Genomic DNA, 17,262 nt, shown 5'->3' with positions numbered 1-17,262 from the left:
ATAAAACCGATGAGATCGGATCGGATGATTTTTCTCCTAAAAACCGATCCAATCCAATCCGCGAACACCCCTACCATACATTCACCTCATCTTCTTTAGTTAACAAACATCTAGAAACATGAGCTTTTTCTTCTGATGTCCACATATAACAGTTGTCTTTTGATCTGACTCCTCTCATCACAACTTTCTCATCATCAGTGGTCACAACACATTCTATCTTATTGAACTTCACATCATACCCTTGATCACATAGTTGACTTATGCTGATTAGGTTGGCAGTTAAACCATTTACAAGTAACACATTGTTCAAGTTAGGAGATTCTGTGCTAACAAGCTTTCCTACTCCCTTGATCTTTCCTTTAGCTCCATCTCCAAAAGTAACATAGTTGGTGGAATGACTTCTGATGTCTTGCAAGAAGCTCTTGTTTCCTGTCATGTGCTTTGAGCAGCCACTATCAAAATACCAATCTTCCTTTGATGATGCTCTGAAAGACGTGTAGGCTACCTGACATCTGACTTCACCCTTGGGCTTCCATTGCTTCCTCATCTGAATAGGCTTTTTATCGTGCATCTGAGGATAACCATATAACCTGTAACAGTAGGGCTTTATTTGACCATTCTTACCATAGTAGTGACACTTCCAAGGTACAGTTTTGTCAAGATTAAGCTGGGGTTTCACATGCTGAGGTACATGTCGAGGCAATGGATCTGGCAACTGATAATTTCTGGGCTTCTTGAATTCAGTTTGTTTTGCAGCAGACACAAATCTCTTTGAACCTTTCTGATTTTCTTTGTTTGTTGTTCTATAGTCAAAGCCAATTCCCTTCAAACTCCCTCCTTGCTTGCTAGTTTCTTTCAGAATTTCATCAAGCATATCAGAACCACTGTTTAACATTCTAACAGATTTATGAGTGGCTTCAAGTTTTCTTGTCAGAGTTGTTACTTCCTCTTGAAGTCCTGCATTAATCAACATTAGGTTAGCCTTTTCCATAACATCAACATTATTAAACTTACTTTGCCATTCCTCCAGATCTTCCTTCAGCTTAGTGCTGAGCTCTTTCAACCTTTCATTCTGAGAAACAAGCTGTTCTATCTCACTTTGCTTTTCTCTTATAAGTTTGCAAGCTTCTTCCCACTTGTTGTGTAGCAGCTTGTAAGTTTCAGCCAATTCCTCATCAGAGATGTCCTCATCACTTGTCTCAGACTCACAGATAGTTCCAGAGAAAGCATTGACTTTGTTTGCAGATATCTCCTCCTCATCTTCAGTGTCTTCATCTGACCAAGTTACCATCATCCCTTTCTTTTGCTTCTTTAGATAAGTGGCACATTCAGACCTGATGTGACCATATCCTTCACATTCATGACATTGCACTCCTTGGTTCTGAACAGGTCTTTCTTCTTCCTTGGTCTTCCTTTGTGAATTTGAAAACTTGGGTTTGTTGTCGAACTTCATGTCCTGGACATTAGGTCTGGTTCTTTTGTCAATCTTCCTCAAAGCTCTGTTGAATTTTTTTGCTAGCATAGCCAGAGCCTCAAAGAGGTTTTCACCCTCACAGTCTTCATCATCACCTTCATCAGTGTTAGACACAAAAGCAATACTCTTATTCTTGTTCTCAGATTTTCCACTCAGTTTCAACTCAAATGTCTGCAAAGAGCCAATAAGTTCATCAACCTACATGTTCTCAATGTCTTGAGCCTCCTCAATTGCAGTGACTTTCATAGCAAACTTCTGAGGAAGAGATCTTAAGATCTTCCTTACAAGCTTCTCATCTGACATAGGTTTTCCCAAAGCAAATGAAGCATTAGACATGTCACGGACACGCATGTGGAATTCTGAAATAGTCTCCTCTTCAGTCATCATCAAATTTTCAAATTGAGTAGTAAGCATCTGAAGCCTTGACATCCTCACTCGAGTAGTTCCGTCATGTGTAGTTTTCAGAATTTCCCAAGCATCCTTTGCCACAGTACACGTATTGATCAGCCTAAACATATTCTTGTCAACTCCATTAAAGATAGCATTTAGAGCCTTTGAATTTCCAAGAGCAGCTTCATCTTCAACACTGGTCCATTCCTCTTCAGGTTTCTCCACAACAGTGGTAGAGGTGCCTTCAACCTGGGACTTCGTAGGGTGCTTCCAACCCTTGACAATAGCTTTCCAAGTCTTGTTGTCAATTGACTTGAGAAAGGCTGTCATGCGAACCTTCCAGTAGTCATAGTTAGCACCATCCAGAATGGGTGGCCTATTGACTGATCCTCCCTCCTTGTTATCCATGAGAACTTGAATCAAACTCCCTGGAGCTCACCCAACCAGAACAGGGTGTCTGCTCTGATGCCAATTGTAATTCAGGTTCCCTCTGATACGATTGTCCTACACAATGCTGGAACAAGAGGTTTGACAACTGCTTAACAGTAAAACAGAACTTAACAACAGAAACAATAACACACAGTAATTGTTAACCCAGTTCAGTGAAAAACTTTCACCTACGTCTGGAGGGTTTGCACCCAAAGAAAGGAAATCCACTATCTCAAGATTCAGGAATTACAGACACTCATGAACAACTCAGTTCATAGTTCACTTCCTAATCTACCCAGTGTATTTCTACTTAGAATCTCAACCTAAGTATGAGAGCCCCTCTCACTTTCTCTCAATCACTGCCACAGTGATTGGTGAACACAATGAACAATCAGCGTTTGAACGCAATCAAACAACACAGAACCCTTCTTTGCTTTATAGAATCAGTGAGCAAAGAGGATTCACAACTAACAAAGGACAAAGCACAACCACAAATCCTAAAACACTTGATCTCTCTCTTAGCTTCGTCGGTCTTCATGTTTTAGGTCTTCATCCTTTTATAGACTTCAGCAGCGGTAGCATGGGCTCTAGGGTTAGCATGGGCTGAAGAAACAGATTGCAGCAACAACAATTCAAAACGCAATCTTGATAGATTTGGTTTCTTATTGCACAAGTAAAGATAGAATTCAATCTTTTAACAAAGATTGTTTCAACAAATAACAACCCAACAATTAAAACCCTTATGGAATAGCTACTTGCTCCTCAAGTAACTCAAAAACATATCTTCAGTAAATCTTCAGAGGGCCCACAACAGAAACACAAGCTGAGGACTGATGCCCTAGCTTCACGGAATCAGATGCCACGACATCTGCTTCGACAATCGGTTGTTTTGACAAAATGCATGGCAACATGTTCCAACAACCACAAACATGAGTACGCAAGCAAAAATACAATTCCTCAAATTGGATTTGTTGTAGTACTCAATCTACTCTCATACGTGCCTTGGTGGTGCATGGTCTTTTTTTTTACATGTGGAAATAAGACGCAAAAGAAACTACACTAAAACATCATGACAAAGCAAAGTGATAACACTAGAAGGCAGAAGCCCCAAATTTAAAATGGTGATCCAGACATCCATTCATTGTTGCATCTCGAGTTAGATCATTAGCTACCATATTGCGTGCCTTAGGAACAGGAGAAAGGGTTACCTACCACCCTAACAAAACAAGGTATGAATAGGAAGAATTTCATCCCTATTACAAAATGTAGAGTAACATCCACATTATCAATAAGTACATGAACGACGTCCTCGCAATTAGAAAAACACACAACCTCCTTGTGCCCCAAATTTGAGACATGCTTCTAACCATTCTCCATCGCTAGAAGTTCAGCCAAAAAAGCTAACTAGGCCCCAAACTGCATGAGGCCCCAGAAATCCAAGTCCCCCTCCCGTCATGAACAACACCCCCTATCACATCCTACTCACCGTCGTGCTCCAACTTCCGTCCACTGTAATTTCATAGGAAGAGGCTAAAAACAAAAGATAACAAGCTAGACAACACTTAAGAGATTGTGGCAAAACCTTAGAAATCAGACAACTCTCTAAAGGAGAAGAAACATAAATTTGGGTCGAGGAAGAGAGGGGTGGTGGTGATGGTGGTAGTGGTGGAGAGGGAGAGACGGAGAAAGGACCAAAGTGATAGAAAAATTGAAAAAAATAATAGACTTTTCAATGGAGGAATCAATTTGACAGCTAAAAAATTGTCAGGCAAATAACGTGTCATATTATACTCTCCATTAAAGGTTAGCAAGTTTTTTAACGTCAGGACTAATTTGATCAATGTTACACTTTCAGAGACTACAAGAGTCATTTGATAGTTTAGGGACTAACTAGTCAGCGAATGCCACTTTCATGGACCAAATTGACTATTTACCCCAAAAAAAAAATTATTTCTAGAAGGAAATCAGTTAATAGGGGTAATGTAAAAATGTACTTAAATATTCAAGTAAACACACTACTTAATCAAATTGTCATTCACGATTGGATCATTATTCAATCCAAAATCTACTTTAGTTCTCTGTTATATGGAGATTAATCCAACGAGTACTTGATCGTTCCATGTGAATTCAATTTGTATTTGAAGATGAAATAACACGAAAAATGTCTACTTAGTGTTCTTCTGAAATCACTTCAGACAAGCCTCTATCTTAGCCACCATCTTTGGACAGCAGATAAAGGTGTCTTCAAGAATGGTGCATGGCTGTGGATGAGTGGATTAACCGTCCTCCCAATTTTAGCCCAAACACTCTGATGGTAAGCAGCAGTAACTGGAACGTTATACATGAGCTTCAAAAGCTGCAGCAGGAAAGACAAAACAGGTAAATAAATGTCATTATCTCCAAGACAACACGTAGATTAAGAAAATTAATTGCTACATGTTCACTTATAAGTCACTTTTAATCACACATTATGAAAATTAGTTGAAATTAGTTGTTAATGTTAAATCTAACAAAAGTTATGTCAATTTCCCTAAATGAGCCTTACTGAAAAATTAAAAGAATGTATGATGATAAGCGATACATAACTGAATGTGGAGCCTTAAACATTACGGGTAAACTTGGAGAAAACTATTTTATGCTTCATCAATATCTAAGCGTGACTTATATTGGAGAACATACAAAAAAGCTTTAAAAACGTGACTTATAAATAGGAACATAGGGAGTTGTTGGTCTTGAGTGCATTTGGGTAAACCATTTATTTAAGCGCGTATCGCATAAGCAGTAATTAATAAGCTAACTTGAAAAACTTATTGAAATAAGCACAATAAGTTATAGGTATCCATAAACTCTAATTCATAAGCTAATCAAAACAGCTTATGAAAATAAGTTCAAAACAACTTGTAAGTAGGCCATGAGCTATATACATAAGTTCTCTCAAAGACTAGAATAAGTTTTTATTATACTATAAGATAAGCTCAAATAAGTTCTTCCAAACAGGACCTTACATAAATGTGTAAATTTCAATAAACTACCCCCCCCCCCTATTGAAAAGTTAAGAGAAGTGTTAAATAATTGAATATAGAGCATTAAATGTTGGATAAAAGGTGCATTGCCACTATAAACTTTGTTTACAAAAACATCCTAAAATTTAAAATGAATGTAATTGTTCCTTCTACGTGGCATACTATAATTGATCATCAATGTAAGACTATTTTACACTAACAGCGCATCACAGTTGAACTCTTCAATGTTAAGGGTAGACTTGGAAAGAAAATGTGTAATACTTCATAGATATTTTGAAATGATTTATACAAAGGAACATGAAAAGCTTTATATAATATGTATTTTAAATAAGAACAGACAGTATTTTATTATGAGTGGCTTCTGGGTGCCATAATTGATTCTCTAAAGAAAATATTAACAGATTAAAAAAAGATGTGAAATACGGTTTTACACAGACAAGCAGTAGAAATAATTCAAGACTGTTTTCATATGTAGTTATCTATCTAGTTTGTTGCTGTATATGAATGCATGAAAAAAAACCGCAGTTCTTAGCAAAGAAACAAACCTGCCAGTACATGAATGTCTGTATTATGTTGCGCTGCCACCTGCATGTTTAGTTCAGTAATGAGGATTGCAATTAGGAAACCAATAACTTTCATAGAAAAGAGATCGGCTTAATTGCACTTCTGCTTCCTCTTGTATGGACTTTGGTGTGATTTCAAGCTAATTAAGTCCTTATACTTTTACAAATAAGCAAATTTGGTCCCTTTGTCAATTTTCTTAGACCAAATGTACTGAAATCCTTATTTTCTATTCAAATATTTTGAGGTTTTAAATGGATAAGGGATATAACATAAATTTAAAAGTTTAAGCGTAAAAATTTAGTAAGAAAATAAAATTTGAAGGGTTTGTTGAAACTATAAGATTTACTTTGGTAGTTTATGAAGAGAGAAATTGGAAGTATTCTAAATAAACTATTGATACTTGATTCAGAAGTACTAAAGACTAGATTCCTAGAGGTTTCCTAGTCAACTGCTAACTTTAAAATCATAAAATCTAAATAATAAAATCTAATATTATCCTAATCCATCATAATAATATAAACTCTAGTCCTAACAAACAATATCCTAACAAATCGACCTCAAAGAGATATATCCTGATAGATATCTCTTAATAGATATCTCAACAGGGTTTATAGGAAATGAGATTAGGAGAGGAAAATTTGAGATTATTTTTTAAATTTCAGGTGAAATTTAATATTTTGATTTGTGGGTTTTGATTTGAAGCAGATTTACAAGATTTAGTGAAATCAATTTCAAATTTCACTAAGAGAATTAGAATGAGTTTTAAGTAGAATAAAATAAAAGTGATTGGGAGACTAAGTTCTAACAATTTAAAAAATTGAGGGACTAAGTTTGCTTAAAATTTATAGGGGAACCAAAATCACACGTCAGCCAGTACATGGACCAAATGTGCAATTAAGCCAGAAAGATATGTAGCATAGGAACATAAGGGGAAAGAGAAAGGAAAGGATTGAGAAACTAACGAGAACAGTGAGATGACCAGCAGAAATCCAAGTCCAATCTCGGCATGTGATGTCAGTATATTGAGGGTCATATTGTTTGACTCCACCCAAACACAAGGCTCTTCCAAGTACTTCCTGAGCAATAAAAAGATATTGCTTAGATGTTAAGGCACACTTAAAAATAGTATCCTCAAACAAAAACTGTGTCCAATCAATTATTAAGGACAACATATCCTCCTATGCTTAATGAGAAAGTTGTCTCTCTTAGCAACAATATTTTCTTTGCATGTAACTAGTACATATTTTTAAAAGGTTATTCACCTGTACAAGGTAGAGCGACTGAAATTACGTCTAAGGAACTTGGCAACATTTTCAAATGCCCAACATATGATTGGAATCAAAGCAACTGCAACATAATAAAAACATGTCATAAAATACAGGTCATGGAAGTGACAAAAAGAATGAACAAAGAACATTAGTGTATATAGATAGAAAATCTCTATTAAACCCACGTACTCGAGAGACCTGCCCTATCCCCCTAATTCCCTCTCCAAATCTCAAGACAGTTTATAATTCTACCCTCCTATTATTGATAACCAACAGTGAACCATCTCATACTCCGAAACTAACTCCCTGACTAACTATTTCCTAACAAACTAATGGAATTATCTAACAATGCTCTCCTCTAAACTTTCAGCTTGTGTTCAAGGTGAACAACTTGTAGTAGCTGAAAACAAAGATGACCATGATACATGTGAAAGACAATAATGGCCTCCAGAGTCCCATGAATCATCTTTAATGCCCACAGGCAACAGGAATAGCTAGCACAATCGCTTTAGCAGTGACACCTATGTGGCCACTGAAACTAACTCCCTGACTAGCTATTTCTTAACAAACTAATGTGATTATCTAACAATGCTCTCCTCTAAACTTTCACCTTGTGTTCAAGGTGAACAACTCGTAGTCGCTGAAAACAATGATGGCCAAGATACATGTGAAAGACAATAATGGCCTCCAGGGTCCTATCGATCATCTTTAATGCCCACAGGCCACAGCAGTAGCTAGCACAATAGTTTTAGCAGTGGCGCCCATGTGGTCACTGATGTTACTAATGACTTTTGGCAATTTTCTGTCCCATTTTCCTCTCAAAAATAGCTGCAGCAACAGTGGTATGAGTTTCAACAATAAGAAGAATGAACTTGTATATCATTTGGAATACTGAAATACAATTACTCCACACAATGACTTATTCCATGATAAGTCTCTTAATGAGCCATAGCCCAACATATAATGAAGTGACCCAGTAGATCTTAGATAGTCGGGCATGACCCATTAAACTTAAAAGATAATCTCCTTCAGACTCCAAGCAACTCACACTGTGCAACCTGGTGTGTGGGTTAAATGTGCAGCAAGTTCTCCTTCTCATGCTTGATTTCACTAGTTTCACCTTAACCTCGTCAAAGTTTGAAGTAAGTTTCAGCAAGTTAACCTCGTCAAACATAATCTGAACCTTGAAGTAAGTTTCAGCTCAGCTACCCAACGTACAGGATCCTCACCATCAGAAAAGAGTAATTCAATCTTCCTTACCACCATCCGTATCCATTTAAATTGTCCCCAATCGACAGCTAAAAAAATCTTACGCCTTACGTACCACTTCTGCCTCCACTGTTACGATCGTCCAACACCGCCAACTTAGCCTACAACAACTCCATCCTCTTCCTCCATCTTCGGTGGCATGAGCCGAACTCATAAATTGTTTACACACACGTATCTGCCAGGTCAGACAAATTGATGAAGCACCAGGAATAAGAATTGGGGTGGAATTGCTATTTACTGGCCTAATCTTTTATAAATATACTAGCAATATAAAGTTAAGCTCTTAGGAAAAGTATTTTCCTGCCTAAAACAAACAAAAAATGACAATATGACCTCACACTCTTCTCCTCACCTTTATACACCATATGGCCACAATGCTCCCAACTCAACCCTAATTTTCTTCCCCTGTTCCCTTCTTTCCCCTAGGCGAGTAACTCTTCCAAACCTAGGGCTTTTCAAGGTGCGAGTTCAATAGCTGGTCCATGCTCTATCACATACTAATATTTTCCATCAAACAACTGAATCTCCGATTGTTGATAATTTTCAAATTGCTTATCCCCAATATTTTTCAACTTCTCCATCTGTCCCTTCCTTTCTTGGTTGAATCTTGTCCAGAGTTTTTCCAAGAGCTTTAATACAAGCTGTAAAATACTGGATCGGAATATAAAGAAAATTATATTTATGGTCGAAAGTTCTGTTAAACTCAGGTATTCGAGAGACCAGGACTCTCCCTCGCTAATTTCCTTTCAAAATCTCAACAAAGTTTCTCTCTAATCTTCCCATTGTATTATTTATAACCTAATATCTCTTACTCTAACTAACTTCCTAATTAACTTTGCTCACTAATTGACGTTATCTTGCATAATATTACTCCCCCTTCAGGAAGAAGCAAATAGGAGTATAATGGGATTAACTGACCAAGGAATACTCACATTTAAGGCAAAGATGTGATGTAACAAAAGTAAGGCAGTAGATGAAGTATATAAAATCCTTTGCAGCTATTATTGATTGAAAGTAAACTTGCAACGCCTGCAAATTCCATGCTCTTGGCTTCTGCAATAGCATGAGACGATGTAACAATGTTAAAGGTAGAAAAATCAGATCAAGATGAAAATAATGTTAGTTGTGATAAAACAAAAACTTACCCCATACTGTGAGTACAATGAGTACAGAGAAGAGCAAGTAGTACCCATAAAAGAAAGACGATATGCCCTTTGAGAAAGATGTCTAGGTACCAGTGGAAAAACAGCAAGGACAGCCACAACAAACACCTAAAGAAAAATATTTAACTTAAAGCATCAGCAGCAGAAGTGATGCAGATCAAAAAGAAAAGAGTTTAGGGCAAAAACAAAGTCATTTTACATATAATTTGAAAACGCCACCACATCCCTTACTAATTACTCCCTCTGTCCCTCTCATTATAAGATCATCTTAAGACAATTACACTTATTACGAAAACATGTAATGAAGCTAATAAATGTATTGGTTTTTCAATAATTAATGTATTGAGTAGTGTGGTAAATCAATATTTATTAGCCGTAATCAAAATTTTGGAATTACAAAAGTATAATAAATACAAGGGGTATATTTGGAAAAGGGTAATAAATATTTCTAGAATCTAGTAAAGGGTCACATCAAGTATGTCTCTAAAAGGTCTTATAATTAGGGATGGAGGGAGTATAATATCATTTTCTCTTTCCTCCACAAGTGCTCAACATAGAAATTTGAATAGAAATACAAACAAATGTGATCAGCAGTAGCATTATAATAGCAAGTAATTGAGACATGTAAAATTCTTAAGAATAAAGTTCTGTCACAAGTGTTCAGTGATAAAAGTTAGAAGAGAGAACTGAAGAAAACAAGACAAATGTGGTCATCAAAACTGTCAATATGCAAATGGCATATCATGACCAGAATGATGTTATGAACAAATTTATGCCATAATGGTGAAAAGATTGTACCCAAGCATTAACAGAAAATAGAATTGTCTGCCGATCCCAACGCAAAGGAGTTGAATTAGGACCTGCAGTTGCAGATGTCCCTGATGTTCTATTACTTGATCCTGTACAAAAAATCAACACAAATAGTAGGACTCAGGCTAGAATGCAATAAACAGTAAACAAGTATGATTACCAATATGTGCTCCATAGTGAGCTCTTTACTCTAATTATGTTGAAAAATCTATGACATTCAGAAATGACAAACTCACCAGAGCTTCTTGCACGAACTTGATCATTTGTCCGGGGTGGGGTTGACGATGTTGTTGTTGATGATTGTCGTGCTGGCTGAGATGAACTGCCAAAATTCATTGGTTCTACCACAAGATCAGGGTCCTGATCAATACCCAATAGTTACAACCAATTTACCAAGTAAGACAAATTCTCCAGATACAAACGTACACTATGAAGCATCAAAACATAAAATTGAGTATATATGACCAAACTAATTTCCCTCCTCTAAAGAGCAAGTACAAGGATAATCAATCAACTCTAAAGCATGGAGTAATCCAATGATGGAATAGTCTACCGAGATCATGAAAAAAATACATACACAAAACAACCTGTGAAATTGTTGAAATCTCATATGTCACAATCAATGATCATAATTCCCTCTAAAGTTCCCCTACTTTAGAGAAGCCAAATACTAAACAAGCAGTCCTCCAAAACAGCACACAAGTAAAATCTAAACAAATAATTCTCTTAAAAACTTGCTAAACTAAACAATCAGTTCAATAATTCAATGAAACTAAAACAAATTCTCATGAAAAACAAACTCTGATTAAAAATATAAGTCCATCAATAACTATAGTAACCCCAAAAAAGCAAAGCATTTACTAAGACAACTTGAGAATAATCGCAAATAAGAACAATATTTTTGGTACAAGGCCAAAAGAGTCATAACGAAATTGGAGAGTGACCCAAGTGCCGAAACAGAGGAAAAATTGAAACTTGATGAGAGTTTAGGGCTCACAACGTGGCGCTGGTAGAACTTGCGTTTGTAGTGTGAAACGACGTCGGAGCGGGAGGCCATGTTGGGAGGGATGAGAACGTTGGCCCAGTAATCGGGCCATCGAGAGTCGGCGTCGTAGTCGTAGGAATCCGCCGCTAATTTCTTCAGCTTCTGTGGATCTTCTCTCTCTTCCCCCATTTTCCACTCTTGTTCTTCTTCTTCTGCAACACTCTCTCTCTCTCTCTCTCAAGGGTGAAACTTCCTCCTACCAAATGTGTTGATTCTTTGGAATTTCTGATGCTCAAACGCAGCCCATTGATGTCGTTTCCGTAGGTTTGTTTCTAACTAGGTATTACTGACCCAGCCATTAAATTAAAGGCTAAAAAACACTTTTGGCCCCTGATATTTTAAGTTTGTGTAAATTCTACTCTTACTCTATTTTTTTCGACGATTTTATCCTCGATGTTTCATAAATTTGCACTATCTGCCCCTTCGAACTAGAGGTAATCACCTAATAATCCTAATGGCTAGACATAGAGTTAGGTATGTTAGTCACTTAAACACATAAACTTCATGATAACTATCTTTTTTAATCATGTAAGACATTAATGTTTAGGATTAGATAGTTATTGTTATCCACTCATGCGAGACATCGATGAAGTAGGGTTGAACTGGTGAAGATGAATCATATTCTTAGGCTTGGTTTGTATTTGAATCACTAGAATGCACAAAGGTCATTCAATGAAATCTAATCCCAACAATTCTTCATACTTGTTGTTTCTCCATTAGTTTATTTACTTTTCATTTATTTTCATGTTCTTAAACAAACAATTAAACTATTGTGCAACCATCATTTAAGCTTGATAGCTAGTGAACGATATAAGTATTACACCTCTCTGTGGATGTAACGCCCCGACTTTCAGTGGTCACCATAGTAACCTGCTAAAAATAAATATGCAATGTTTTCCAAAATGATTCATAAACACGAGTATATATATCTTTTTCTTCAAAGTATTTCCAAAACATGTGATGCCTACTGCCAATTGTAAATCAAATTACATCTAGCCTTGAACAAGGCAATACCCGAAGGTAAGAACGAAAGAACACAACCTACAAAACCTAACAGGTAGTACCAGATTCAACAAGGAACCTATTATGCAATGACACCATAAATCCGACATACTCCATACGATTTCCACATCGGGGAATCGCAGGAAAGTAATGTACCGGAACCTACCCGAAACCTCAAATATAAAGTCATAAAATCATTATGCAAGCTTTAACCAATAATGGTAAGCTCTCTAACCCAAGACTCTAGCCTTACACCCGACTCTACTCTTCGAGTCTTCCACTGTTCTTCAAGTTCTCATTTCCGACTCGTACAAGGGTTGAGCTTCATCGAAGATTCTCCATCGTATTATAGCGTTAAGCGCCCAAACAACAAGTAGCAAAACAAAAATGGTTAACTCCATACAATTACCTCACATAAAAGAGAAAACTAAGATGTCCTCATCAATTGTCTCAGTTTCAATTCAAATGTCTGCAAAGAGCCAATAAGTTCATCAACCTTCATGTTCTCAATGTCTTGAGCCTCCTCAATTGCAGTGACTTTCATAGCAAATTTCTGAGGAAGAGATCTCAAGATCTTCCTTACAAGCTTCTCATCTGACATAGGTTCTCCCAAAGAAAATGAAGCATTAGACAAGTCACAGACACGCATGTGGAATTCTGAGATAGTCTCTTCTTCAGTCATCATCAAATTTTCAAATTGAGTAGTAAGCATCTGAAGCCTTGACATCCTTACTCGAGTAGTTCCTTCATGTGCAGTTTTCAGAATTTCCCAAGCATCCTTTTCCACAGTACACATATTGATCAGCCTAAACATATTCTTGTCAATTCCATTAAAAATAGCATTTAGAGCCTTGGAGTTTCCAATAGCAGCTTCGTCTTCAACACTGGTCCATTCCTCTTCAGGTTTCTCCACAACAGTGGTAGAGGTTCCTTCAACCTGAGGCTTAGTGGGGTGCTTCCAACCCTTGACAATAGCTTTCCAAGTCTTGTTGTCAATTGACTTGAGAAAGGCTGTCATGCGAATCTTCCAGTAGTCATAGTTAGTACCATCCAGAATGGGTGGCCTATTGACTGATCCTCCCTCCTTATTATCCATGAGAACTTGAATCAAACTCCCTGGAGCTCACCCAACTAGAACAGGGTGCCTGCTCTGATACCAATTGTAATTCAGGTTCCCCGTAGTACGAATGTCCTGCACGATACTTGGACAATAGGTTCGACAATCGCTTAATAGTAAAACAGAACTTAAAACAGAAACAACAAAACACAGAAATTGTTAACCTAGTACAGTGAAAAACTTTCACCTACGTCTGGAGGGTTTGCACCCAAAGAAAGGAAATCCACTATCTCAAGATTCAGGAATTACAAACACTCATGAACACAAGAGTTCATAGTTCACTTCCTAATCTACCCAGTGTATTTCTACTTAGTATCTCAACCTAAGTATGAGAGTCCCTCTCTCTTTCTCTCAATCACTGCCACAGTGATTGGTGAACACAATCAACAATCAGAGTTTGAATGCAAACAAACACACAGAACCCTTATTTTCTTTATAGAATCAGGGAGCAGAAACTTGGTTTGAATGCAATCAAACACACAGAACCCTTTTTTTTCCTCAAGTAACACAGAAAAACATATCTTCAATTAATCTTCAAAGGGCCCACAACAGAAACTCAAGCTGAGGACTGATGCCCTAGCTTCACAGAACCAGATGCCACGACATCTGCTTCGACAATCGGTTGCTTTGACAAAATGCAAGACAACATGTACCAATAGTTGGCGACTAGGGAGAGAAGAGCTGAAGAAACCTTCAACAAGGATCTTGAACCGCCGGTTGGGACGATCAATACAATTGCAGGGGGTCTCAGCGGAGGCGGCGACACGCCATGAGCAAGACGCAGGCATGTGAGGGCGGTGAGTTCAGTACAAGAGTTTTCAACTCCATTTGGTTTTCAGCACCCGAACATAGTTATATCGTCGGCAGACTTTGAAGGGATTAAGACATATAAGGACGATCTCGTGGTGGTGATGGTGAGGATCAACAGTTTCAATGTGCAAAGAGTGCTCTTAGATCAGGGTAGTTCTGCAGATATTATCTATGGCGATGCATTTGACCAGTTGGGGTTAACAGATAAAGACCTGATGCCATACTCCGGGACTTTGGTAGGCTTTTCGAGGGAACAGGGCTGGGTGCGCGCAAAGCTCTTCCCCGTAAGATATCTGGTTTTACAGGTAGTGGCGTCATACAATGTCATCATTGGTCGGAACACGTTGAATCGCCTCTGCGCGGTGATATCAACGGCTCACCTGGCGGTAAAGTACCCACTGACCTGCGAAAAAGTTGGAAAGATTGCGGCGGATCAACGGCGGGTGAGAGAATGCTACAATAACTGCATGAGCTTGTATGGGAAGAAGGGAGCTGGTGCTGGGCACATATGTCACGAGATCGAGGTCTTGGAAGGCGGTCAAGGCCAGCAGGGCTTACAAGGCCAGGGAAAAAGTGGCGTGAGAAGACAGGGACAGTGGATTAATGAAAGGTATGGGGGGCCAAGAATGAGCCGAAGTCAAGAAAGGGCAGGTCAAAGGATGGGGGAAGATGGGCAATTTACCGATCCTCATGCTGAGGAGCGCTGGGAGGACTTGGATATGAGCAAATCTAGCAGGGGCGTGTTGGCGATTGAGCCAAGGCTCACAGCTGATCAGGAAAGGCGCTTGGAAAGGTTAGTATGAGACAATTTTGACCTCTTCAATTGGAGTCAAATAGACGCAGCGCTCTGGAGGCCGCCTAGGTTCAACAAGCCAACACAGCTAGAGGAAGGTGGAGAGGAAGAGTCAGTGCTACAAGGCATGATTCAAAGGAAATTAGGGAAAGTCGATCAATCTTAGGGCAAGCTGAAGACTGAGGAAGAGCGGTGCAAGGCACGGTGTCGCAGGAACAAGGGAAAGAGGAAGGTGAAGTGTTGGAAACCACTGGGAGCTGCAAATTTGAGACGGACAAAGGCGGCTCGGTGCGTCAGGTGGGAGAACAGCCTAGGCAGGCCCCCTTTCTATTATAGGGTAGTTGAGCGGGGCGACCGGCCTCCCAGGGGTGATGAGTGGGTGGCGAGCACGTCGGGGCTAAAGGATGAAGTGCTTGGCGTGGTACCTTAACTGGGAGGGGTGACTACTGGAAAGAAAGGTGGGCCTATGGCAGGAGCAGTGGCGCGGCGAGGAGGAGCAGGAATAGGTCAAAAATAAAGATGTACTCTTTTTCTCCATCACGGGAGTTTTTTAAAGAGGCATCCCTCAATAAATGTAAAATCTCTTTTACAATCGAATACAAACGGATATTCTCAGCAATACTCCTAACTCTCAACCGAATTGAAACGGTCGCGTGGTGGGAAAAATTCCCTGAAGGTGGTGATCCCAACACGACCTTGATGTCTGCGGATCGCTCCGGAAAGTCCGGCGCGACTGCTGCCACTCGTTGGCGATGTGTGCGGATATTCTTATCCAAAAAGCCTCCCCGAAATATGGGCGAGCAAAAGTCTCCCCGAAATATGGGCGAGCACTCCAAACTAGGTTAAGCCTCGGGCAACCCACATGGCCATTGGGACCCGAGCCACTGTATGTCCTCGCCAAGCACAACTGGCAAGGCCACACCTGATCTTAAGGGAAAAGCGTGTGAACAAAGCCTTAGTTCCAAAACTGAGCAAAATTCCTAGTTATACCAAGCACACTCTCAAGGTTGTTAAACGTAATTCAGACTTATAAGGAAAACAAACACAAAAGCGAAACATGGCGAGACGAAAAGCAAAGGGAGAACAAAGGTGCTCAAAACGACTATTCTCATTAGAACAAATATAAACAAAGTTACAGGAGTTGACGGAAAAGGGCACAATTATTACACAATCATTTTAAGTATTATTAACGATTTCTTCCTGTTCTATGTCTTCATCAATCAGGAAATGCTCGGCTACAAAACCCGGAGGATCCTCGGGACCAACCAATCCGGCGGGGGTGACCTTCTTGAACGCCCCCATTGGGCTAAGGTCTAACTAGGAGTGGAGGTGCTGAATTTGGGTTTTGGCAAGAAAGAAGTCGTGACCACGTTCGAAAACAGCAGCTGCAGCCGCATCTGACCTTAACTTCTTTTCAAGGGCCTTCGCGTCGGATCGCGCTTGGGCTCTTGCTGCAACCAAAGCCTCGTCCTTCTTAACCATTTCTGCACTGAGGGTCTAAAGTTCCGCACCTAGGGAAGAAATGGTTTGGTCTTTGGCGGCAAGCAAATCCTCCTTTGTATCAGACTCCAGTTGCACTTCTTGTTTTAATTTCTCCAACGTGTTCTCCAGTTCCAAGATCTTTTTGTCTCAGAACTCCAGGCTGACCTCGGAGCGTTTAGTTTGTTCCGCCAACTTTTCGGAGGAGGCGATTTCTTGGGAGGCTAGCTAAGCCAGGAGCACCTTGCGCTCTTCAACGAATTTGGAGTTAAGGGCGCGAATGTAAGACCCGAAATTAAATGGGTGGGTTATATTCTTAATTTCCTTAATTTACGGTAACACGTATTGTATTATTAATTATTCGTTATTGAATATTATTCACGCCACGATGACGGGAAATACCATAAGGAATATTTTCCTTATATTTGTTTAACTGCGTGTTTATATTTTAATATTGTCTTACTGTTATTTTCCCTTCTCGAATCTAATCGCGATTCGTGAAAATTAATTAAGTAGTAATTAATTCCAATATTTTTATTTTATAAAGTTATTTAAAAGTAAGGATTTAATTATAATTATTTTTGTGTGCATTATTTTATTTTTATTTTTAATAATTTCTATTCTTT

At 38.8% G+C, this 17,262-nt stretch overlaps 1 protein-coding gene across 1 annotated transcript; it reads right to left on the bottom strand.

Annotated features, from left to right (window-relative positions):
* Positions 1–4,300: 4,300 nt before the first annotated feature.
* Positions 4,301–11,676, bottom strand: LOC130737590 (uncharacterized). Its single transcript, XM_057589404.1, has 9 exons — positions 11,388–11,676; positions 10,627–10,750; positions 10,379–10,479; positions 9,563–9,688; positions 9,350–9,470; positions 7,143–7,227; positions 6,843–6,956; positions 5,862–5,901; positions 4,301–4,649 (listed from the first exon to the last, which is right to left on the bottom strand). The coding sequence occupies exons 1-9, from the start codon at positions 11,562–11,564 to the stop codon at positions 4,497–4,499; spliced, it is 1,041 nt and encodes a 346-aa protein (XP_057445387.1). The 5' UTR covers positions 11,565–11,676; the 3' UTR covers positions 4,301–4,496.
* Positions 11,677–17,262: the final 5,586 nt, after the last annotated feature.

This window comes from Lotus japonicus, chromosome 2 (assembly GCF_012489685.1).
Source record: "Lotus japonicus ecotype B-129 chromosome 2, LjGifu_v1.2".
In the NCBI taxonomy this organism is placed as follows: domain Eukaryota; kingdom Viridiplantae; phylum Streptophyta; class Magnoliopsida; order Fabales; family Fabaceae; genus Lotus; species Lotus japonicus.
This window is presented reverse-complemented; position numbering and strand designations above follow the sequence as displayed.